Here is a 25888-nt window from a genome sequence, read left to right on the forward strand (position 1 = left end):
GACCCAACGTTTTTTGAAGAATTGACAATGTGATATTCTTTAATAGACGTAAATTGGCATGTTTGCTGGATGTTGTTGACGTTAATAACGATCAATATGTTAGTTCCCTCCGTGTATTTTCGTGCTATGGATGCACAGTAGCATAGCCAATTAATGCTTAAAACTAGTTTTTTTTTCGTTAAACATTTTTGTACAGTTGCGTTTTGGACTAACTTTACTGCACCTTGACGTCATAACCACGGTTGACCAACAGGGGGCGACGAAGTACTGCAGATGAGCGGTGGTCAACTCGCTACGTTTAGAATAGGAGTGACACTTCTGTTCTTTACATAAAATCACACAAGTTTTATTAATGATAAAGGGCTAGCTCAGGTGCCATCATAATGACAAAAAGATAGTGATTAGTTAGTAATGCTTTATAGCCAACTGGTAATAAACTAAATGATTTACAAAGCAACATTTACAGGAGTTCAACTTATTGTAATGTTTTTAAATTGTACAGTATTACAGTCATTTGTATTGCCTAAACGACGTCCGGAAGACAGAAAAATGATTTAAGGCAAAAATCTTTTGTTTTGATGACACTGAATGCACGGCAGTCAAATGCAGTGTTAAGTCAAAGGTCTGTTGGCACACGTATAACCACATCAAAAGATGCACAGCAAGATCGAAAGAACTTCAGTTCCAAGCACTTCTCTTCATGTTGTCAAAAAGTTCTTTCACATTGTTCATGTCCTCTTTCAACCCACTGGGGGCATCGGTCTGTTCCAGCTTTTGAGAAATCTGTAGAGACAGAGAATCCAAAGAATGTCATCGAAAAAGAAAGCGTCATACAGTTAAACAAGTATACTTCCTCATGCACTTGGGTAGGTCTTGACCCCTAACCACTTCTTCCTAACTTGTTCCCCCACCTTTACGTAATTAATGTACCACTTTTCTGTTAAACACAGGTTCAAACCCTGAAAATAGTAAGAGATGCCCTGTCACGTTGCAATAAAGTGGCAAGATACTGCATGTTTCCTGTAGAGAATTTCTGTGGTTTACGTATGCCTGAAAATGAGCTTTTCACCGGCTTTTCGAGCAAGCCTTCTAGTTTACTGAAAACCTTACTGAAGGCGTTATTGATGGCGTATTGAAATGATTACCTCATTGAAATAGCGGAGCATGTATTTGTAGAGTTCGCGCAGGGCAGCAGATTCATTGAACTCATTTTCATGTTTCTGGTAAAGAAAGGTTCATTCACATTATATATTACAATAGACTGACGTCCTTTAAAGGTTTTATTATATCGTGAAATATTTGCCTTGAATCGTACCCTTGACTCCTCCTGAAGGAACAGTTTGAACTCTTGGCTACTGATAAGTGGCTGATCCTTCACCATCTTGTAGTACGCCTTCACTTCTTGTTTGTACTGAGGAATGTCTTTCGCATAGAGCAGCTTATTGGTTGGTGAGTACTTTAAGAGAGGGACAAAACATTGTGTGATTTCAGAACATTGCGCCACGACCTCAAATTCGGTCAGCATTCACTTTCCTTCCTGTCATTTCTGCACGACTTCTAGCAGCAAGTAATTTAAGTTTGGCGTGATGTTAAGTAAATGATGTCAGTCTCTACCTTGCCCAGGTTTTGCTCAGCGAGGGAAAAGGAGTCCATGAAGGCCTGAGCAATGACGGACAGACAGCTGTCCAGATGTGGCGTCTTCTCCATATCGCTGAACACAAAGTCAGGGTTCTTCAGAATGTTCACCCAGAAACGCAGTGGAAGGCTAATAGGGAGGAGCAACACCGAGAAATTAGCCAATCACATTACATCTTGTCCTAAAGTGTCATCTTTCCCAGACTCATCTGTACAGTAGTTTAACAGTGCACGTGTTGTTGCCTGCTGGTGGAACTGTGGTACTCCGCACCTGTTTGTCTTCCAGATGTGGAGAACATCTGGATCCGAGATCTTTTTTCTGTCCGCTTGTGCATCCAGGAAGTCAAAGAAAAATTTGACAGCCAATGGAGCTTTGTTGTTGGGCAATCCCCAGATACTCCTAAAAAGGGTCTCCACAAAAGAATGGACTGCTACCTGGTTGACACGTTGAGCACATATTTAATAATCCTTCAATGTTCCGCAATGTTATTCTTAAGTTAGCTATTGTATATGCATATATATATACACATAGTCAGTCACCTTGGTGGACAGTAGCTTTGTAAGGTACACTTCTTTAAATTTGACTTCTTTTTTCTCTGGATGCTTGCTTTGGGCTCTGTCAATTTCTGGATCCTAGGTCAACCATAAAAAGTTCAGGTTGCATTTTTGAGCAATAACAAAGTTACAAAATGTCTAATTATAAAAACATATTAAATGCTTGGTGTATCTTTGACCAATGTTATGTGCATTGTGATTATGACAGACAAAAGTACTTCCTCTCGTGAGAAAAGAAACACGCTGGCAAAAACAAAAAAGCACTTCACCCACACTCCCCTCCTTAGAAATATGAACATAGTGCAACTAGTCACAGTTCGCTGTTTTATTTTTAACCTGCAGAAAAATGCTTACTAATACGTCACACCACAGTCACCTCTTCACAGACTATCACCAGAACACAACACATTGTGTAAATCATCTACATTCGGTTACTCACCAGATGGAAGTACTTGGTACAGAAGTTCTTGTCGTCTGCAATGCAATTGTAAATTGTAAAAAAAACAGTTGATCAATCGCTTTAAAGAATTGGTAAATGTGACACGACTGAAAACATACACTCACCTAAAGGATTATTAGGAACACCATACTAATACTGTGTTTGACCCCTTTCGTCTTCAGAACTGCCTAAATTCTACGTGGCATTGATTCAACAAGGTGCAGAAAGCATTCTTTAGAAATGTTGGCCCAGTAAAAATCGCAGTAATTGAGAAGATTGTGAAATGGTCTGGCACCAACAACCATGCCACGCTAAAATCCTTTAGGTGAGTGTATAACCCTTACAAATTGTTCTTTACTTATACAGTCTTTGGCTTATTCTTGTAATCAATCTTCAATCAAGATATTCTTCAAATCTATGTTAAGTACTGTACACTTACAAAAAAAGATAAAACCTTTATTATTAAATTAGAACAGGATGTTTTTGTTGCTGCTAAGGAACTATCTTGAGTTACTATCTGTTCGCACATTCTCTTGCACATTCCTGCTCATGTAAATATTTACAGTTTATCATAGACTATATATACACCTTAAAAGTTATATTATTTATATTTTCCTTTTGTGTTGTATTTTTTATCTTTAGAGCTGACCTGACCTACATTTCACTGTTGGTTGTATATTCTCTATATAACTGTATACGTGACAAATAAAGTAAACAGATAAAATGAACAAATACTAATTACATAGTAAACTATAAGTATGAGGTTAAGTTCAGAAAACTGGTATACTTGTAAACAGGTATACTTAGTGTAAAAACTACCAGTTACTGGGAGTATACTGTACTTCAAAGTGCACTTCATAAACAAAACATTTGCCGAAAATAGCAGAGTGCAAATGAAAAATGTAGTTGTTAACTAATGTGTGCTCAAAGTACTACTGCTACGGTTAAAGTCTACTCAAAAGCGTGTTTTTCTAAAAGCAAAAACAAAAAGGTGGGTCAATTTAGTTCCGTGAAGAAGTGATGAAGTACACTTATGAGTACACTAAAAAGGGAAGGACAGATAGAAGGAGAAGTCACCTTTCACACTGGTCTGAGATCTCAGTGGTGCGTGGAATCTTTTTGTCAGAACTTTAATGCAAGCTCCATCTGTCACCTAAAGGGAAACATACTTTATTTTCAAAATTGTCTTTATTTATCAAAACCTTTCCACAACACTAAAAGGAACAGATATTACGGTGTTGCTGTGCTCTATGGATGTATTATGAGTCTTATGGGTTTGGGTGACACTATTTTAAGGTCCAATTCTCGCTATTAACAAACCATTAACTAAGACTTTTGCCTCAAACTCCTAATTTCTTGCTTATTAATAGTTAGGTTTAGGTATTGGGTAGGATTAAGGATGTAGAATATGGTCATGCAGAATATGTGCTTTATAAATACCAATAAACAGCCAATATGCCAATAAAAGGCATGCTAATAAGCAACTAGTTTATAGGGAGAATTGGTCCCTATTCTGAAACGTTCTATAATCTGTGTTTGTTTGGCCTTGTGACAAGCTTTGTAAATCAGAGGGCAATAATGTCAAAGCCCAACAATATAATATATTATATACAGGCTGTCTGTGTGGTTGTTAAAATGTCACAGTGGTTGCTTCCTGACCAAGATCCTTGTATAAGAGAGTCATGAATCCAAGCCTCATCTCGTTTGATACTTCACCCACCTGATAGTGTTTTAGAGTGTTTAACATGGTAACATGTCCTCGAACCTCAGAAGTGTCATCAACTTCCTGTAGCATGATAAAACTGCCTGCCTTCTCATATTCTTTAAGGGCACAACAACAAAGACATCAAACAGTAATCAGTTTTGTGGTCATTATGACTGGCAACGACTGTTTCTAAAAAAGTGATGAGAAGCTACAGTAAACATAAAAAGCCTGAATTGTGTATACTAAATAACCATATATACAGGTATATACAACATAACAGATATAAAAATATGTTGATTAAACAACATTCTTATTCACAGAAATTCTTAACGGAAAGTCAAAATGTTTACAAACCATCTGCATGTTCAACCAATTGAAACAAAACTACTGAGAAAGGTTTTTACACAGGAAGTCTATCTTTGCAGAAGTGTGATTGAGATTTAAGAAAAAAACTACGGATTTTGGAACCGACTTGCATTTTGTTGCGTTTCCCAGATAAAGCTTTTGTATGGCTGTAACACTTGCAATACCGCATACCAGTGACAATATATGGACTTTCTCATTTACTATTTTGTATAGAAGAGAGCCATGAAAACAAAAAACATCCTTTGGTTTCAAAGGCAAAAATAGTGGCAGGTTTTCAAACTAAATAAAATAAACAAACAATCATTTTGTCATTTGTTTGATAATTTGCAGCAGATAAAACAATAACAAATGGACAAAATTTCACAAACCGATTTCAATGTCTCTGATGTTCTGTGTGTACTGGAAACCAAACTTGCGCTGGAAGGTCTGTAAGATTTTCTCCTTGACCTGATGTATCGTGTCACATGTCAGCGCGTTGACCTCCAAGGCTTCGCTGACCTCTCCATCAGTTCCCACAGCAAACAGCACCTTCAGTTTCTATTCAGGTTAGATGGAAAAGAGCATGAAATTAACATTACAAACTAGCAAATGAATCTTCCATTAGAAATGTAGAAGCAAAGCACATAAATCTGAATTGCTCTTATTATTCTGGCAGTTAACAAACTTACAAGTAAACATTTTAGAAAAGTAGCATACAAAGATCTAAAGACATGACAAAGTACAGAAAGTCATATATCATATGCTAGTTTGTCACATTTTATTTAACCATGAACGTTGAAAGGTGTATTCTTAAAAATGCAGTTCTCACAGAACATTAGATTCATTGAACAAAAAACATTGTTGGCTGTATTAAAAGTTTTAAAAGTTCTTCATTTGATTTAAAAGGTTATTTAGTTTGTTGTTTGTAATACCTTTCATGTAAAATACAAAAGTAACATACTTAAAGTGTTGCAAGCTTGTGCAACAAACTTCCAGGAAGTTACAAGTCCTTTATGGTGCAAGAACGGACGTGATGGTTACATAAAAGCAGAAATTTAAGCTCAGTTTTTTGGCTCAGTGTGAAAACCCGGATGATGTTTGTTGGATGAATGTCAATGAAAACGTTGAGTTTGTTGGATCAGTGTGAATGAGCCTTTAGCTGAACTGAACTCAAGGAGCCATGAGGCACTTTTATAACATGATTACAGAAGCAAAGCAAAGTTGATCCATTTTTTAAGCAAACTTTCAGTTTTGTTTGCTCTCCTCCCTATGTGCTAGACAGATTAATTGTATTGTCCGTCCAAGTGAGAGATAAGGAGGACTTTTAATAAACCATAAATTAGCATTTTAGTTCAATGCTATAATACATTCTTAACTCTTAGTCATTATCATCCTTTTTGTCAGCCCCCTGTGGTTTACTGTTTTTGCATACAAACTAAAACGATTAAAATAATTGTTCATACGTTGCAAAAAGAGGATGTTAAAAGAAGAAATACTGACCAGGGCCTCAAAGTCTTGTGCTTGACAGAGAAGCCAGTCTTCATTAAGTGTGTACAGAGCTTTCTCCGTCACGGAGTCTACAGGCCCTTTTGATATCTGCTGAGTCAGAGCTGACACCAACAAAAAGAGAGGCTGCCCAACCGATTCCTATGGAGGAAGAGAAAAACTAAATGCATGTTCTCTCTTGATGCTAAAAGGGACAGTTAAAAGAACTCTGTCATCATTTACTGACCAGCATGCTCTTCCAAACCCACGCGACTTTCTTTGTTCAGTGGAACATTAAAGTACATGTAATGCAGAAGCACTAAGCTTTTCCATTCAATGAAAGTAAAACGCAACCGTCTGTGCTTATGCACTACATGCCCACTTTATTAAGTTACAAAAAAGATGTAAATACGTGTACTGCTAGAGTCGTGTGAATTGCGTCATTTGTGCTTTTATCCTATTTCTAAAAGTCACTTTAACACATACTGTTGAAAGAACAGCATCAACATTCTTCAGGATTTCTTTTTTGTTTTTAAGGAAGAATGTCAGATGTCTATGAGGCGAGAAAATGACAGAATTGTTTCTTTTTCTGGTGATTTTTTCCCCCCTTTAACTGCATACTTTGGACAGATAAACACACATATAATCTGTAAGTGGATGGACGGACCCTAAGAAAGCCGTACAGACAGATGGACATCCAGTTGGTGAGGAGCTTCTCTACGATGGACTCAGTGCGCCGCAGCAAAAGTTTGGGATTGGTGTTGCTTGACTGGTCCATGAGACTCTGCAGAAGGTCCTCCATTATCTCTGTGAGATAAATGAGATCCCCATGAAGAGCCAGCGTCAACAGAGATGCCACCGTACATCTGAAAGTGAGAGAGAGATGATTTGACTGACCACATTCTTATATTCTTTTGCAGAGTAGCAAGTAGTTAATGATATACAATTTATATGTTGAGGTACTGTAGAAGAAAAGGAGAACATTATCATTTATAAAAATGATAAACGGCGACATTATAACTCAGCCTTTCCTATTTTTCTAGATCCCATACAAGGTGTTACTTTTGACACTTTACCAGAAAAAACTCATCTGACCTAAAAAGCCATAAACACGAGTCAATTTCTCTTTTGTTTCCGTTCAATTCTCAAAGTGCAAATGACAAACAGTTAACATTTTAAAATACCACTAAAGCTGTTATCAGGTTTATCAGTGAGAAACCACTTTTGACTTCAGTATCTGAATGCAGCGCAAGTTCTTTGCAGTGAAGCGTTTTACACTTACTTGTCTTTAATGTTAAAGTCTTTATGTTCCTCTAACGCGTGCACGAAACAAGTAAGAAACTGTTTATTTCTGATCAGCGTGGCAAAAGCCTGACATTTGTCATCCATCGTGGTCTGCTCTGAGTCCTGACAAGAACAAAATGAGAAAGACACAGTTAAGTTGATTTAAAATCACTTGGGTGTATTACTACATGTATTGCATTGGCTTACCTCCCCAATATCTTTGATCATGTCTTTTGATGCCAGAGCGCCAGCCTACAGACAAACAGAACAAAATATAAAATATATATTTAGAAATATATAAAAACACACCAATAGTACGATTTTATGACAACATATCATTCCTGTAAAAGTAATAGTTCTATACAGCACCTCAGGAAAGAAGATTTTTGAAGCAAAGTGTTTGTAATCCAAGAAAGGTATCGCTCCAACATTTTCGATCAAGTCTGATGTTTCTGTTTGCAAATCAACAAAGCCTGCAAAAAGTGAACAAAAAAAGAACTAAAACAACATGTAGCACTAGATATGAAGTGCCTTCTCTTGTCTTGATTTTCTGGTCTAGGGGCAGAATCATGACAGACCCACGTGTTTTATGTGGAGAGAGCCGTATTATTGTCAATCAGGACTTAATATGCGTTCTCTCCAGTCTCGTCATTTGGCCCCGCCCCTCTCGTTCCTAGTATTGCTTTCCACCTGTGTCTCATTCCCCACACCTGCCCTTCGTTATCTCCTTTGTTAGTTTCCCTATAAAATTCCCTCATGTTTATTGTCTTGTGCTCGTTCGTTGTACTTGTTCCCTGTCAAGAGTCTGTGTGTGATGTCCACTTAGTTTTTGTGTGTTTTCCCCCATGGTGGGTGTTTTTTTTTCTTGCTTTCTGTTATATATTAAATATTTGTTAACCACTTCACTGCGGCCTGCACTTGGGTTCTTTCTTCCTGTTTTGTGACATGAAGAATATTCGTAGTGTGCTGGTTGCATTCCATTTATTAATGCATTTCAATGGTGACCGACCTTGTCTTATATCTCTTCTAATGTCCATCTCCAGTTTATCCAATTCCTTGTTCATTCTCTCATTCATTTGTTTCTGGCTCCTACGGTGTAACACAACAGCAACTAGAAAAGGAAACAGAAAAATATTGTGGATAGGCCTATATAGTCTAACCTCAGCAGATCTAATGGAAACCGTGATATAAATCCAAAGTTACTCACCAACAGAGCCCAAAATAATCAGTAGAATCAACGCGGCAAGGATGTATAAGAACAGTAAGTTTGAAATATTTTGAGTGATCTCAAGGGTTTTCGAGAAATTCCCAACTGTTATCTGCCAGTTATGGAAAAGCAAAAGAGGAATAAGCATTTAAATTCAGAAAGTCGTAATGAATATGTTGCCAGTTTGATTTTATAAAATTATTCAAGGATCATAAAAAGTTACATGTTATTAATAAATAAGACGACAAATAAATTCAGTCACTAGTGGTGTGGAAATTTCAAACATAACTGTTCACTACATTACGGTTTCAATGTCAAACTCACCATGACTGAGTCCACAGTTTTGAGGTCTCCTTTAATCTCACATATAATGTTTCTGGAACCAACCTGCTTCAAAACACACTCATATGTGTGTTCGTCTTTTAGACCAGACACTTTTACCTCATCTTTAGACAGATTCAACTTTTCTGCATTCATCTAAAAAAAAGAAAAATTGTGAATTAAAGTTTCACATGCTGACGTCACCAGACTCAAGAACAATGATTTCCGACAGTTGTGAACCATTTTTCTTTTTGTATTCTACAAGTAAAAGTTTCCCCAAAACATTTTTTTTACAGATCTACCTTTGATTCAAACCCACATTACTCATTTTTTAGTAAAATACAAACGCAATGAATAAGATATAACAAGATATAGCCTAGGTAAATTACGATTTTGGACTTAATCTCTTCAAAACATAACATGACATTTTGAACATATTTTATGCATATTACATATTTCAGTTACAAAACAAAAGAAGCCGCATTGGATTTAAATTGCTAAGTGATTAAGAGGAAAAAAATTAAATGTCAATAATGATAATAGAGTAATGTCACTAAAGTCAATGTTTACCTCAATGGTCACCTGTAGATGGCCGATGAGCTGTAAAGGTGTGATTTGGGTGAACACTGGATCAGGGTGGACCATCAAATCTGCACAGTATAAAGTGGAGTTCCCAACTTTCAATGTCAAGTTTGTCGGACCACTGCGATCGTAAGGGGGGGTGTGAAACCACATCTCCTAAGAAAAAAAGAGAATATATCGCTCTACTGTATAGCCTATATAGTAAAATATAAAGAATATCTTGATATGTTAAGGATATGTAAATATGAGCTGATTTACCCCATGGCTTGTATTGTAGTATTGTGTTTTAAGCTCTTTATTGGAGAAAGGGAAAATGATTGATTCCACAGATTCCATATTGGTCCCCTTCACAGAAAACTTCCTTCCACCACTGATAGACAGATACACAATTTCAGGCTTTAGACAGAGACGTGCAAAGATGAAATTCCCCAACACACAGTTATAATTTCCCTTACTGGCAAACTCAAAATTAAATAATGTGATACATTTAAGAGAAGGGAAGTGAAACAGCCCAAAAATATAATAAGCAGAAGAAGCCTGGTTGTCAGTAAGACGGTTTACCTTACAAAATCTTTAATGGTTTGAGTAAAACCCAAGAACAATAGTTAATGCAACATGCAACGCATTAAACTGTAACTCGTAGGCTACATCCACACAATGACCTAATCATGGTTCTCATTTCTGCTTTCATTTCTCGCTTTCTAGCTGTTGGGTTTATGTATTTCATCAAACTGTATTTCGACTAGCCGTTGGAAGTCAACTCATAGAGGTCTTTAAAGCTCTCATACCTTTTCCAGGTGACTTTGGGATGTATTCCTGTGCAGCTAGGCTGGGAATGATAAGTAATGATGCTGTTACCATGACAGCGGCCATCCTCAGTAACAGCACACACTTTCGCTGTTCCCTTAGTTCCACTTGGAGGGATGTGAAACCTCAGACTGTCACTGGACCGATCAAACACTGGAGACCTTAAGACATACATTTTTGCACAGATATACAGTATGTATCAACAGTATATGAAGTACACACACACATCAGGACAGACATACAAACAAGGTCTCACTGTTTAGAAATGCAGTCCAGATCCCCTTGAATACGGATTTTGGTGACAGACTCCAAGTTACTTCCAATTAGTAAAACATTGTTTCTGCCCCGGAAAGAAAGTGTACTGGGCTCTATAGAGAGAATCTCTGGTTCCTGTAGAACAATTATTAATGCTTTCAGTGAACAAAAAGCAAAAACAGAATTATAGTAATTTGGCAGCATATTTCATAATAGAAGTCTAAAAGGTATTTCTTCACACCTTATTTTATAATGCCACACAACACATCATGTCATTTCCTGCTTAAAACAAGCTGTTGTGCAATACAAATTGCGAATTTTGAACTTAAATTGTTCCTCAAACGTGAAATAAAATCCTGCAACTTTTTCAAAATCCTATTCTTTAGAAAAGGTAACGTTCTACAAACAACATCCTTATTTCAGTGGACCCCATATTGAGTGTGACACTTACTTTGTACTCAGGGTATACATCTTTACATACATCCTAAATAGTGGAGAAAAAGGAAGAACTTTTGTTGCATTCATTTTACGTAAGCCAATCCAACAACACGACAGCTGTTAGCAATATTATATCTATCTACATACAGTATATACTGTATATAATGAAACGTGCACATGATTTGTGTATATTTGTATTTTGAGAACACTGACAATGATCATGAATATATCTTGAATACAAGCAGTAAGACTTTTACCTACCTGTACGTGAAACTGTGCCTCAGGTCCATGCAACCAATCACAAGACTTGACAGAAGATGACCAAAGACATCCAGCTGTGACGCACTGCACACACCTACATTTGTTTAGTTTTACAATGAAAATACTTACTTTTAGACACACATGATATGCTACTATCAACACAAACTTGTAAATCATGTCTCAATATAATAGAAATACGTGATTGGAAAAATTATAACTGGTTTTAAACAGGTTTGCTGAACATTTAATGTGTAACAAATATACATTCCCGGCCCCAATTCACGCTCATTTGCTGATTCAACACTGCTGCGTTGATCTGGTCGAACAAATAGCTTTCTTATATTTGTCACAGCATATTCAAATATGAAATGTGCAGGAATTTACACACAGTTATATAAAATCTCACTGTGTATAAGAAGCATTTGGTGAATTATCTGCGATGCTGGAGCAGTTTTTCAGCATCAGGGTCTCTGTGATCTTCTGGTCTGCGATAGTAACTATAGCTAAGACCTGCAAGCCTAAACAGATCCACAAAAATGTTTGTTACAGAACAATTCATATACACACATATATGTACAATCATATTTCGAAAGCTATATGACATTGGATAACAGGAAACTCCACTGAAAAAGAACAAACCTCTACTAGACAAGTGATTGTCTGAAAAGCTACAGGAGCAGTTTGGAAAAACTGTGGAATCATATCGGTCACACAGATTCACACCTTCTGTGGTGAAGGCGCACGAGAAGGCAGGATTTTGTGTGCTCTTCAGACTCAAGGTCAGATATAGAGTAACCTGTTTTAAAGAGAACACTGGTTGGATATAATCTTGGATATATATTTTTAATTTTTACACAATGATGATCTACCTCTCCAGATGATTTATTTTCCACCTGAAAAGAAAGCAGCCTTTTCTGAATAGGGTGTTTTGGGAAGGACACCCATGAAGAGTTCAAGCAATCATTCTGGGAAGAACAACTAGATACAAAAGCACCAGAAACAGCATCAACAACTATCTCTTTATCACTCTACACTCACCTAAAGGATTATTAGGAACACCATACTAATACTGTGTTTGACCCACTTTCGCCTTCAGAACTGCCTTAATTCTACGTGGCATTGATTCAACAAGGTGCAGAAAGCATTCTTTAGAAATGTTGGCACATATTGATAGGATAACATCTTGCAGTTGATGGAGATTTGTGGGATGCACATCCAGGGCACGAAGCTCCCGTTCCACCACATCCCAAAGATGCTCTATTGTTTTTCCCTTTTCACACCATTCTTTGTATACCGTAGAAATGGTTGTGCGTGAAAATCCCAGTAACTGAGCAGATTGTGAAATGGTCTGGCACCAACAACCATGCCACGCTCAAAATTGCTTAAATCACCTTTCTTTCCCATTCTGACATTCAGTTGGGAGTTCAGGAGATTGTCTTGACCAGGACCACACCCCTAAATGCATTGATGCAACTGCCATGTGATTGGTTGATTATATAAATGCATTAATGAGAAATTTAACATGTGTTCCTAATAATCCTTTAGGTGAGTGTATATCTCTCTTGATCTTGCACACTGGTTATCGCTCTTGCATGTATTAATGAAACTAGATGCAATGAAGCTAGCACAATCTCTCAATAAATACTAGATTCTGTGCATGAGCAGTTTTTAACAGATGTGACTTTACCTGCGCATATTTGTGCACCAGCCACAGAAAGGATCAAGAGCATCTCTGCAGTCTGTCAGGGAGCTGTATTTAGCACACTGAATCACAGGCACTCTACCAATCTACATGTAAACCATGAGCAGAAATAACGATAGGTCAAAATGCATTCAGAAAACGGCCATTTGACATTTTAAAAATGGTTTTATTAATTTTTTGCCCTGAGGTCGACATTAAACGTTAAATGTGTGCACTACTCATGACAATTTACAATTTTCCAAATGCAATTTACATCTTTTTTATTTGCATTTCTCTGCATTTATCTTGAGGCAAGATCTGCAAGTTTCTGGGAATTCTGCAGTTTCTTGGAATGGAAAAATTCGCCGCAGTTAACCGTGTTTGCTCGAAGCATTATTAAATTAGTCAAATACGGAGAAACAAGTTAGAACTTTGCAAATCACAAATGTGTAGAACATCTGCTGAACTGTCTGTGAGGATTCGGAAAACGATCTGCTGTGCCTTTAAGATTTCTACTTTATATAAACACACTCCATGCACTACACAGTAAAACTGGACAAAATGTATTGCCAATGTGTATTTGCAGCTCACTCCTAGCCTCACCTGGTTCTTCAGTGCTATGTAGATGTATTTGGAATCTACTGGATCTAAATGCATTCTGGGAAACACTTCTTGACCAATATCAGATCTGTACAGCACTGTTGGACAGCCTGGATTGAATCTCTCATCCAACGCAAGCTAGAAATACACACAGAATCAATCCAAACATTATTATAAATGTCGTTTTTTACACGCAGTGCAAAATATGAGAAGCAAAAATAAAGAACATCATCAACATCAGGCAAACCTTTATCAGTTGTCCATCCTCGGTTCCTATGAACAGCACAATCCAGGATCCATCCCGCACTGCTGTTACTGAACTCATTGACTTGTACTTGAAAACTACTGCTATTGGTTTAATTATTTCATCAGTCTGCAAGGCAAAAAAAACGTTTTTTATATGGGTTGAGTTAATAGTGAATTATCATCCATACAAATAATGTAAATTCTAGGCTATGCTATCATACAAATATCATTAATATCTACCTGCGTAGGCCTACATGGCCAGTTCTCAGAGCTGGAGCAGAAATCCTTAAGTTTGCCATTAACTTGACCGATGTCGTAAACAGCCAGTGCTGTGTTCTCGGGATCATTCGTGTTTTGCGCACTGAATACACCTGTCACCAATACAGTTTGATCTGAGGGAATAAGAGCCGATGCGAGGAGAACAGGGCGAGCTGTATCGTCACAGCATTCTAACCTGTTCCCTTTTAGCTCCTTGATAATGTCGTTCTTTTTCCCTTTGCTGTAATTCAGCCTGAGGACGTACACTTGCCACCCGGTCTTAGTCTTCGCGTTTAGTAACACGTACGAGTCTTGGCGAGAGATGATCCGAAACCCGTCTACAAACTCCACGTGTTCCGTAGTGCTGTGTACGCAGAGATTCGCTCTGTCACCTGCTTCGGAGAAAATATTGCCTGTCTGAGAATGTAAAGTATTCCACAACTTGACCACACAGAATGGGGGTTTCATAGAATTGTCCTTCATCCCAACCAATATGTAAGAATCTTTAGCGCTGGCATCCACAATGAATGCTACGGATGTCTCGTTCTGCCGTGGCACCGACGATTTATTTTCCGAGTAAATAGAATTTGTTATATCTTTCAGATCAAGAACCTCACAATATCCACCGTTAGATGTTCCACACGTGATCAGGGTCCCGTTCGCCTCAAAAGGCACCAGAAGTGTAACTGGGTTTGTGTCGTTGTACACCTTCATTTTTTCCATTTTCAGGTCGTGTCTCATCTGATGGAGGCGATGGTCAGTAAGAACATACACCGTTTTATTACAAACTACAAAGTTTTTTATGTCTCCATCAAAGTTATGCACATCACTGCACGTGCAATATTTCAAAAGTAAAAGCATTCCAAGGAAGTTTCCTCTCATCTTGCATTTCTTTGTTAATCCCCTCAAGCAGCTGAATTGTTGAGTTTTTGTCAGCAGAAGAAATTCAACGCAACGCTGCACCAATGCGCTGAGAAGTGCGTCCACAGATGATGTGGAAGTGAAAGCAGGTCTGAGATGTGAGACGACTTCCGCGCAGAAAAACTATAAATCTGCAGCCCAGTTTCAGACATTTAGATCATTTGTGATACCATCCAATGCTATTTTGACTATGCCACAAGCACAAAAATCCAACGTGGACACAGGTCTAAAACAACATCTCAGCGATACGTTGAAATGACGGTTTTTGCTTTCTGTGAGTTTACATAAGATGAAACTTTATTTTGCATAGTTGTTATCTGTTGTTTATTTGGTGACTGCTGCGCTCTTGCGGTAGTCCTATTAAAACTTCCTTCTGCACATCTTTTCACGAGATGTAACACGGACTGTCCGAAGGGATTTAGCTCGGAATATAATCGAAACCACTTAATCGATTTGCTCGCTTGGCAGTGTGCTACCAATGTTTTATAAAACAAAGACAAAACTGACTAAAACAAACTTTCAGCTTTTATATTATATTTGTTTCTTGATGGTTCCCCGTTTTATTTGTTTAGAATTTAGGCTACTATGATGTTTAAATACAAAAATTAAATTAAACCATTCCGTGGGGAGAGGTGATGGGGATAAGTTGAACAAGTAAATTTGATTAATTAATGAATAAAAACAGAATGGTTTCCCTTGTTTTCTGTTATAACCCTTAGCCCGTTTTTGAATCGTTACATTTGAAAACAACTCTATTTGTAGCAGATGTGGTGGGTGGGTAAATCAGTAGCAAAATTGAGAGCATGCAGATTTTAATTTGTGAACATGTAAAGTAAGTATTTGTACCGGTACACTAAAACATGTGAAAACTTGTCAAATAAAAAACTGATGTTGTATGTTGAGATTTGCACTCGTGGACAAAACTCACAAATCTGTCTTTTGAATTTGAAGTTGTAGAAAAATTGTCACAAATGTGCAGTGTTGGCAGACACAAACGCATAGATTCACATGTCCTAGATTCACATTTGAATTCCAACCACAAATCGGCACCTACAAACCTGTCACTGCAGTTTCAAATCTCCCCGCCTTGACTTTTACTAATACTTAAGCGATAAACCCGCTGCACTAACTTGTGCACTTGAACGCTCAGAGGAGAGACAAGGAGCGGCATTTGATGACGGCTGAGCCTCACCGCCCCCTAGCGGCAGGATTTAGTAAATGCCAGTTTACACATTTGTGACAATTTTTCTGCAACTTCAAATTCAAAAGACATATTTGTGAGTTTTGTCAACGAGTGCAAATCTCAACATTCAACTTCAGTTTTTTATTTATTTTACCAGTTTTTTTACATTGGGGCTGTGAGTGTATGTTTTAGTGTACCGGTACAAATACTTACTTTACATGTTCACCAATTAAAAATCTACATGCTCTCAAGTTTTGCTACTGATTTACCTTCATAATAAACTATGTACAACTGAACTAAAGTTAATGTCACAATCTGGTTAAAAGATGTATTGCTCTGCTCCGCGGAAGTCTCCTCGCATATAACAGAGTGCTGTTGTCACTTAAACCCTTCATATCTTTCAAGACGCAGCGCATTTGTGCAATTTGTGAATTTCTTCTGGTGACAAAAACTCACCACTTCAGCTGCTAGGACTTCTCACTGATATGCAAGATGGGAAGAAACTTACTTGGAATGCTTTTACTTTTAAAATGTTGCTTTTGTAATGATGTGCATAACTTTGATGGAGACATCAGGGATTTTGTAGTTTGTAATAAAACGTTGTATGTTCTTACTGACCATCGCCTCCATCAGATGAGACACGACCTGAAAATTGAAAAAATGAAGGTTTACGCCGGCACGCGACCAAACCCAATTACACTTCTGGTGCCTTTTGAGGCGAACGGGACCCTGATCACGTGTGGAACATCTAACGGTGGATATTGTGAGGTTCTTGATCTGAAAGATATAACAAATTCTATTTACTCGGAAAAGAAATCGTCGGTGCCACGGCAGAACGAGACATCCGTAGCATTCATTGTGGATGCCAGCGCTAAAGATTCTTTCATATTGGTTGGGATGAAGGACAATTCTATGAAACCCCCATTCTGTGTGGTCAAGTTGTGGAATACTTTACATTCTCAGACAGGCAATATTTTCTCCGAAGCAGGTGACAAAGCGAATCTCTGCGTACACAGCACTACGGAACACGTGGAGTTTGTAGACGGGTTTCGGATCATCTCTCGCAAAGACTCGTACGTGTTACTAAATGCGAAGACTAAGACCGGGTGGCAAGTGTACGTCCTCAGGCTGAATTACGGCAAAGGGAAAAAGAACGACATTATCAAGGACCTAAAAGGGAACAGGTTAGAATGCTGTGACGATACAGCTCGCCCTGTTCTCCTCGCATCGGCTCTTATTCCCTCAGATCAAACTGTATTGGTGACAGGTGTATTCAGTGCGCAAAACACGAATGATCCCGAGAACACAGCACTGGCTGTTTACGACATCGGTCAAGTTAATGGCAAACTTAAGGATTTCTGCTCCAGCTCTGAGAACTGGCCATGTAGGCCTACGCAGGTAGATATTAATGATATTTGTATGATAGCATAGCCTAGAGTTTACATTATTTCTAAGGATGATATTTCACTATTAACTCAACCCATATAAAAAAACGTTTTTTTTTGCCTTGCAGACTGATAAAATAATTAAACCAATAGCAGTAGTTTTCAAGTACAAGTCAATGAATTCAGTAACAGCAGTGAGGGATGGATCCTGGATTGTGCTGTTCATAGGAACCGAGGATGGACAACTGATAAAGGTTTGCCTGATGTTGATGATGTTCTTTATTTTTGCTTCTCATATTTTGCACTGCGTGTAAAAAACGACATTTATAATAAGGTTTGGATTGATTCTGTGTGTGTTTCTAGCTTGCGTTGGATGAGAGATTCAGTCCAGGCTGTCCAACAGTGCTGTACAGATCTGATATTGGTCAAAAAGTGTTTCCCAGAATGCATTTAGATCCAGTAGATTCCAAATACATCTACATCGCGGTAAAAAACCAGGTATTATTATTGCACAGTATTTATCACAGATCTTATTATGTAGCAATCATTAGACAATTCAGCAAAATAACGTTTTCAGCTAATAGCTTAAAAGAGTTTTTCAGAAGGAAATACGTACATTTGTCTTACGAATATTGACAAAATGGCAAATTAAAATTATGTGACTAAAAGCATTTGTCTCATGATACTCTAAAATATTTGTAGTTTTATTTGCTTCTCATATAAATGGTGTCAACTTCAACATTCATTTCTTCAGATCAGAAGAGTGTCTGTGGTTCAATGTGCTAAATACAGCTCTCTGAGGGACTGCAGAGCTGCTCAGGATCCTTTTTGTGGTTGGTGTGATAGCAAGCGCAGGTCAGGCTGTGAACAAACAAGGCCGCAAATCTGGTTTGTTTCAAAAGCTGTTCAAACTAATGAATTTTATTGATCCAATTTATATATTGATGATTGTGTCCAGATGTTCCCCCAAGGATGAATGCTCAACCTCTTCATGGGTGTCCTTCACTAAAGACTCTCTTCGGAAACAGCTGCTTTCTTTTCAAATGGCAAAGAATTCATTCGGAAAGGTAGATCTGCATCGTCAAGACATTTTTCAAAATACAGTAAGATGACTCGATAACCACCTGTGTTCTCTTAAAAACAGATTACTCTACATCTGGCCATGAGTCTGGAGAGCACACAAAATCCTGCTTTCTCGTGTGCTTTCATCGCAGGAGGTGTGAATCTGTGTGACAGATCTGATCCTGCTGCAGTTTTTCCAAACTGCTCCTGTAGCTTTTCACACCAGCTATTGGAGGTATTGTCTACTGAAGGTAGGATCCTCTTCAGTGAGATGTACTGTTATCCAGCAATTGGAAAATGTATAATTGTCAGAATACAATGGGTATATGCACATGGGGCAATGACATATTTCTGCTAAAATCTTAGCTATAATAATTTCACCAAACCAACAGCACTACGGCTGAGCATTGTTATGTGCCTCTGTGATCAAGCCTCGAGTAAGTGCAAAAGTTTACTTTTTTCATGTTTGTGGATGTGGTTAAAACATAGCTTAAAGCACTTCTCCTATTTGGTTGTCTATGGCGTAGTGTTTAGATGATGTGACTCATGTTGTTGACCGTAATCCTACATGCATCTTGAAGCGACAGAGTGAAAAACGCCATTGTTCCCTATGGATGTAACAGAGCTGGCTGAGATTTTGGCGGAAGTCATCACCCTGTGTGCATATCCCCATTGATTATATATTTTTGATTTGTTTACAACAAACATCAGGATCAGAGATCTTAGCTACAGTTACTATTGAGGATCAGAAGATCACAGAGACCCTGATGCTGAAGAACTGCCCCAGAATTACGGATAACTCTTCTTATACACAGTGAGAAAGTTCAAAAAGTTTTGAAATAATTCTTATTTTAGGAGTCTACTTTTCTCCTTGCAGGTACTTTTTCAGACATTCAAGATTTCGTATTGTAAATGTTATTGCATGCATGTGTCCCCACACAATGACTAAAATGTAAAATTAGATTTAATTTTAGCCTTGCTTGCCATCCTACTGAGGATAACATAGTTGTGCTCAAAGATACAAAAGGTGTCAAAGAATACAGAAATAGGTAATAGAGTTACATTTATATACAACTTTCATATCGGAAACCACAGTGTGGCTTTACAGTTGCCAGCTATAAATTCTTATAGTCTTAAACTCGTCTCACAATTTAATCACACACCACACGGCAGGGCCTAGCAGTTGTATATGATTTGCCCTCCTTACCCCGACTTTCAACAGTAGAGTCACATTGTATCCTAAATGCAGGTGTGTGCAGTGCTTCACAGCTGGATGTCAATGGTCTCCTTCCCTCGAGCGTTGTGATTGGACCCTTGAATCTGAGGCACACATACTGGTGAAATGTATTTTTATATTATAAATGTATATATATATAAATACACAATGCACAGCTAGCCGTAAATTATCCTGCTTATACCATGGTCATATACCAAGAAATATTTAATGTCCGGTGTGTGTATGCGTCTGTGCATTATTATTACATTAAAGGCAGCACTTTAATTTCAAACCGTGATCAAACTGACCGGAACTACCTGTGCATTAAATGGTTTTAATGCACGACTTCTAGCCAAACAGAATTAAGTATTCAAACAGACCATGGTTTACATTTTATAAATATATTTTTTTTTTAAATTATCCACGAAAAATGTGTTATTAAATAATTATAGTTTTATTTTACACAAAAATTAGCATGGTTTAATGAGATTCACTCTATTCATGTCAAACTGATATGTTTTTGACTGAAAAGAAATGTAAAAGAAGTTCAATGACCAAGAATAAAGGTAGAACTCAAAGTTGTTTTTCTTTATCTACTCTAGGATGTAGGTGTATGTAAAGAGACTAGAGATTACAAAGTAAGTATCACACTCCACTAACTGTATAGGTCTACATGCTACAGGAATAGGATGTTGATTTTTTGCTTTTCAGAAATATAATATGAAAGTTTTATACCTCTAACACTTCATGCCCATTCTATAGGAGCCTGAGATTCTATCGATACAGTCAAAAAAAGTTTCTTTCAATGGCAGAAATAGTGTTTTACTAACAGGAAGGTACCTGGAATCTATCACCAAAATCCATATACAAACGTTTCCGTTCTGCATTGTGAAAGAGTGAGATTTTATCTTTTTCTGTCTTGAGGTCTACGTATATATATTCTTCACTATACATGCTGTATATCTGTGCACGAATGTATTTCTTCAGATCTCCAGTGTTCGATCGGTCCAGTGACAGTCTGAGGTTTCACATTCCTCCAAGTGGAATCAATGGTGCAGCGAAAGTGTGCGCTGCTACCGCGGATGGTCGTTGTCATGGTAACAGCATCATCACTTATAGTTCCCTGCCCAGCTGCAAAGGATTACAACCCAAAGTCACCTGGAAAAGGTGAGTTGAGACTCAAAAATACTAAAATTATTTCTCTATTGCTTCTATCTGCATACCTGATTCTGTTGTCTGTTTATGATTGGCTGAAATTGTGTGTCAATCAGTGGTGGAAGGAAAATTCATGTGTGGGGGACCAATATGGATGTTGTGGAATCAATCATTGTCCGTCAATCCAATAAAGAGCTTAAAACACAATACAACAAAAACACGGGGGTAAGATATTCTTACACTTGAATTTAGCTAAAAGTGAATTTACTCAGAATAGAAAGTGAATCTGTCATGTGATGAATATCTCTGGCCACTTTTAAGTTTCCTACTCACACATTCTGCTAGGAGTTTAGTGTCAGGATTTAGGACAATACCCAAGCGCAGGCAGACGAGTATTAAATAACATCTTTAATGAAACCAAAAACCCTCGATGGGGAAAACAAGAACCAAACAAGCCAAAGAGGCAAAAGAACACTTCCCACAAGGGGGACAAAACAAACAGGGTCTTTTGAATAATAAATAAACTATAGTCCAAAAACATTCGCACAGGAACACGGGTACTCCAACTGGTGAGTGAAATGGACAATGATGCCAACGAACCGACAAGGGACAGAGGGAAACTGGGACTAGATAAAGGGAAACACTAAAAAGGACTGATCACACAGGGAGAGTGACGGCAGGTGACATCAATGAAACACTTAAGGAAAGCTAACAGGAGGATTGCACGAGGCAGGTGAGGGGAATGAAACACTAATGGGGAAGATGGTACAGGGACGGTGACAGGACTAAACACTAATGCGCCACTAACAGGGAAACAAGGGGGTAGGGCTAAAGGACGCGACACCGGAGAGAGAGCATGGCATGACAAACCAAAACAATGCTCTTTCTCCACACAAAACACATGGAACTGACTCGAAAACCAAGACAAGGAGAGGCAGGATCATGACATCCTGTTTTGCTCATATAAATCTGTCAGTAGTTGTCAAATGCACATAATAATATAGTTACAGTAATTCTCTCACAACATATATTGTATGCACAGTTTACAAACAGCTGTATAATAATGCCTATTTCTATTCTCTGTCTAAGGACATATGGTTTTACACCCACCCTTATGATGGCAATACTCTGATGTTAAAAGTTGGAAATTCAACTTTAGACTGTGCCGATTTAACCACACACCCTGATCCAGTGTTCAATGGATTTACAACCACACAGATACACAATGAAATTCTAGTGATTATAAAGGTAAACACGGATTTATGTGATACGGTGACTGTATGCATTTAATAATAAATCAACTATTTTTATAAAAATGTGATCATTACAGATGATTCTTACTACTCTCTCTCTTCCTGTATCAGAAAAATGCATATAAGTTGAATTTGAGTACGGATGAGGTGAAAGTGTCTGGTGTACAGGAAGATCAGGAATATGAGTGTGTTTTGGAAAGAATCGAATCCAATACCATTATGTGTAAGATTAACGCCGTCATTCAAGTGGACTCACTCACTGTAAGTTTGTCTTTAGGATAGTACAAAGGATGGTAACTGTAACTTCAACTCTCAATGTATTATGGAAGGGAGATGTTTAACTTCGTAACTGTAAACATATAGTATAATACATTTTTTTTCAGATCAGGGTTGGAAGATCATTTGTTCTCAGGATGGGACAAAGCAGTACAAAGTATTTGTTCTGTCTCAAACCACAGGACCCATCTTAAGAAGCATGAAGGAGCAATGAAAAAAGAATAAGATTCTCTATATTTTTTTCTGGATATTAAAACTTATAAATGTTTTCTGTAATTTTTTGCTTTTGTAAATATCATTTAGCTTTAACACTGTGTCTAATGTGTTTTTTCCGATTGAGTGGGCAATACTGTGTAGTTGCATCAGCGGTACTGCAAACAGCAGGTGGCGCTATATACTCACTCAATAATTGTACAAGGAATCAAAACATAAAAAAGTTCACAAACTTGAACTTTTAATTGTAATGGTATTTCATCTCTAGACCATTCTGTATGTAAACACAAATACATTTTCCCACATTCATTAAAAGTGTTTTAGTTCTGAAATAGCGTGCATTTTAGGGTACATACAACATTTAATATAATTTTTAAATCCCACAGATTATTTTCTTCTGTGATTTACATTTATGAATTAGATAAGGTACAAGTGCGTATTTTATCAGAGAGCAGTTTTAGCCAGACTTTATTTAACTATAATTTTACATGTTCTCGTGATCACTGCCAGTGATGTGACTTTAAAATGTCTTGGATTAATTGATGTCTTTAAATTTATATTATGCATTAAACGTAGCTAATTTAATTCCTTCAATCCGTATGCTTTGTGATAAATTAATTGATGCTGTTTATGTAAATAGGCCTACTGTATATAACCAACTCTTTTAAGTGTGCTGTGAAACACAATATTTTGCTTATAAATTTGTATTAGAGGGAGCACTGGAGAGAGCAACATTTAAATCAAAAAAGGAAAATGTTATACTTTTAAACTTAACGCCCAACCAACCCAATACCTGAGACACAAAATCTCAGTCTGCCCTACAGTATATCTAAGTGTAAGACACAGCTCATCTGTATTAGACAACTTTTATTTCTGTTTTCTAATACTAGGTTAACTTAAAGACACAGTGCAAAGTACTTTTGAAACAAGCGGCTAATTTAGAGAACTCATTTACCATCATTATTGTGCTGGAAAGGCAATGCAAGTGCAAAGCCAACAGACATTAGCATGAACACACACACACACACACCTCATATAATTACAGAATATACTGTTGGAGACAATCCATCAGGCACTGACAATAATAAAGGTATGGAGATTGCTATCGCTATGGCAACAAGGAGATTCACATTCCTGATTTCTCACGTTGTGGAAGAATCAATAGCATATTATCCACTTTAATGTTCCAGGAAGCCCGAGACGATTTCCAGTTTGTAAAAGCCACTTCGTAATGCACTCAGATGCCTCCAAAACCTCAAAGACAGAAACAGGAGTGAATGAAATCACCCACATTTTTTAAATATCACATCATTTGAGAAGGAGTGTTGAGAGGGATACTGTTGTAATTCAATGTTTCTGTTTATTTATATGTGAATAGGACTGATTCTTGGTTTCAGGTTAGCAGGAGGAACCCATATCCGTTGGAAAGAATTTCAAGGAATCCAGGCATCATTCACAGAACTACACTGCGCTCAAACACGCAGATACACACAAATTGTTGTACACCCCTCCATCACAGCGGTGAACGACTCAGTTTTAAACTCTCAGAAATTAACCCTGCTGGGGCTTGTGGGAAAAAGGCATCTGCCTCCAATAAGACCGGTTAGAACTTGTTATCTCGCATTCTGGGGTACGGAGATTTCCCAGAATCCTTTCACAGTTCAGACTCCCAGACAGAGTGCCACAGGCTGCTATGGTGTTATTGTGAATGAGATTTATGTCCTGGAATTAAAATAAATATATATATAACCTGGATGCTGCCAATCATTTTGACAGGTACAGTTTAACATTACATAAAAAAAATTTTTTATAACAAATATGTAATTATATTTACAAATGAATAAACCAAATGGCCTGTTGGTGACATTTGACCGTTTCTTACCTGAAAACTTAAAGTAAATGATTTTTCCCCGTGGAAGGTCTTCATTCTGTAAAAATGAGCTAATAAAATATTTCATTTCATGTCCAGTTTTTCTCATGGCGCAAGTAGCCGTGAAATAAGGGGGATAATGTAAAAGCAGCTGGCTGTAATCAGGAAATAAGCCCCTTCAGAGTGATACAAGACCCTCTGCTTTGGGGGCTTATTTCTGCGATAACAACCGGCTGCCTGTTTTATCCCTTACTTATTAGAACTGCAATTAAATACAACCATTTGTAAGGTAAGTTTCTATAGATTGAAAATGTAATGTTTAAGTTTGATTCCAAATGTGACTAACAAGCCGAAGCAAGACATACAAAAGACCCCATGGGGTCAGTTAAACCCCAAAAATAACTTTTTTTACACTTTCCGAAGTTAACTTCCGTTCTGGTTGTTGATTGGTCTGGCTAGTGCCTGATAAAATCACTATTTATATTAGGCTATATTTAAATTCTATTCATACTCATTTATATTAATATTTAATTATATTATAATTTTATTAAATAAACTATTTGTTGCATGTAAGTAACGGTTCGTCTACTGGTAATCCAACATAATAATGCCTATAGACCATATAAAGATATTCAATGATGAGTGCATTAGCTACCGTCTTTGAATCATTAAGCATATTGAGAGAAAATAATGGTAAAAATAATAATAAGAGAGAGAAAGCGAGAGCGAGGTGTAAAGAGAGTCTGTGCATCAGCAGGGGGGAGGAGCTGCTGGTGGTGATCCTGCTTGTCTGGCGTTGCGCCCTCTCGTTTTAATCACCACTTCCAAGAAGCCCATTTCCTAGTGTGTGGAATTCTGGGAAGTCTGCTGTACTGTAGGTAATCCCAAAGAAATTCCTCTCTACTCTCATCTCCTTAGACCATGAAAGGAGACACTCTCAGTGTGTGGTGCTAACGGGAAGGCAGATGCCCTTCTGGGAACACATCTATTGTAGCTGGTACCCAGAAAAGCATTTCGGTGTGAAATAAATAGTATTTGATTCATTCTACACGGCTTCAATCGGACACAATGAAGTTGATTTATAAAAGAGAAACATCCAAATCGGGGATAAGCACAGCTCTTGCTGTGGTGAAAATATAAATAGAATGCTACATGTCATTCAATGTAAGAGCTGCACAGAATTTTCATATAAAGATCTCACGTGACTCCGTCTGCTTCATGTTCACCTGTTTTCCTTCTCCTCAGTTAAA

General features: G+C 37.6%; 2 protein-coding genes across 3 annotated transcripts; one reads left to right on the plus strand and one right to left on the minus strand.

Annotated features, from left to right (window-relative positions):
• Window positions 1-326: 326 nt before the first annotated feature.
• LOC306893506 (plexin-C1-like) lies at window positions 327-15274 on the minus strand. Of its 2 annotated transcripts, none has more exons than XM_079455367.1 (31): window positions 14087-15274; window positions 13848-13973; window positions 13604-13738; window positions 13007-13107; window positions 12189-12297; window positions 11959-12115; window positions 11726-11837; window positions 11320-11413; window positions 11072-11104; window positions 10622-10755; window positions 10347-10526; window positions 9817-9928; window positions 9547-9714; window positions 8980-9132; window positions 8656-8767; window positions 8458-8559; window positions 7818-7921; window positions 7656-7700; window positions 7447-7571; window positions 6832-7030; window positions 6180-6326; window positions 5069-5237; window positions 4350-4450; window positions 3707-3782; window positions 2630-2664; window positions 2176-2268; window positions 1907-2070; window positions 1615-1765; window positions 1316-1456; window positions 1146-1220; window positions 327-783 (listed from the first exon to the last, which is right to left on the minus strand). In XM_079455367.1, the coding sequence occupies exons 1-31, from the start codon at window positions 14984-14986 to the stop codon at window positions 679-681; spliced, it is 4458 nt and encodes a 1485-aa protein (XP_079311493.1). In that variant the 5' UTR covers window positions 14987-15274; the 3' UTR covers window positions 327-678. The 2 variants fall into 2 exon arrangements, with proteins under 2 accessions (XP_079311493.1, XP_079311492.1); XM_079455366.1 differs by having other exon boundaries at window positions 328-783; window positions 1304-1456; window positions 14087-15112.
• A 1447-nt stretch (window positions 15275-16721) lies between these two features.
• Window positions 16722-19473, plus strand: LOC306892966 (plexin A3-like; the record flags this gene model as incomplete). The annotated part of the gene is made up of 7 exons (XM_079454390.1): window positions 16722-17606; window positions 17722-17847; window positions 17957-18079; window positions 18348-18448; window positions 18552-18660; window positions 18738-18810; window positions 19367-19473. 7 exons carry the CDS (start codon window positions 16722-16724, stop codon window positions 19471-19473), a joined length of 1524 nt encoding a protein of 507 aa, XP_079310516.1.
• Between the last annotated feature and the right edge of the window lie 6415 nt (window positions 19474-25888).

The sequence above is a fragment of the Barbatula barbatula genome, assembly GCF_947034865.1.
Source record: "Barbatula barbatula genome assembly, chromosome: 4".
Taxonomy (NCBI): Eukaryota; Metazoa; Chordata; class Actinopteri; order Cypriniformes; family Nemacheilidae; genus Barbatula; species Barbatula barbatula.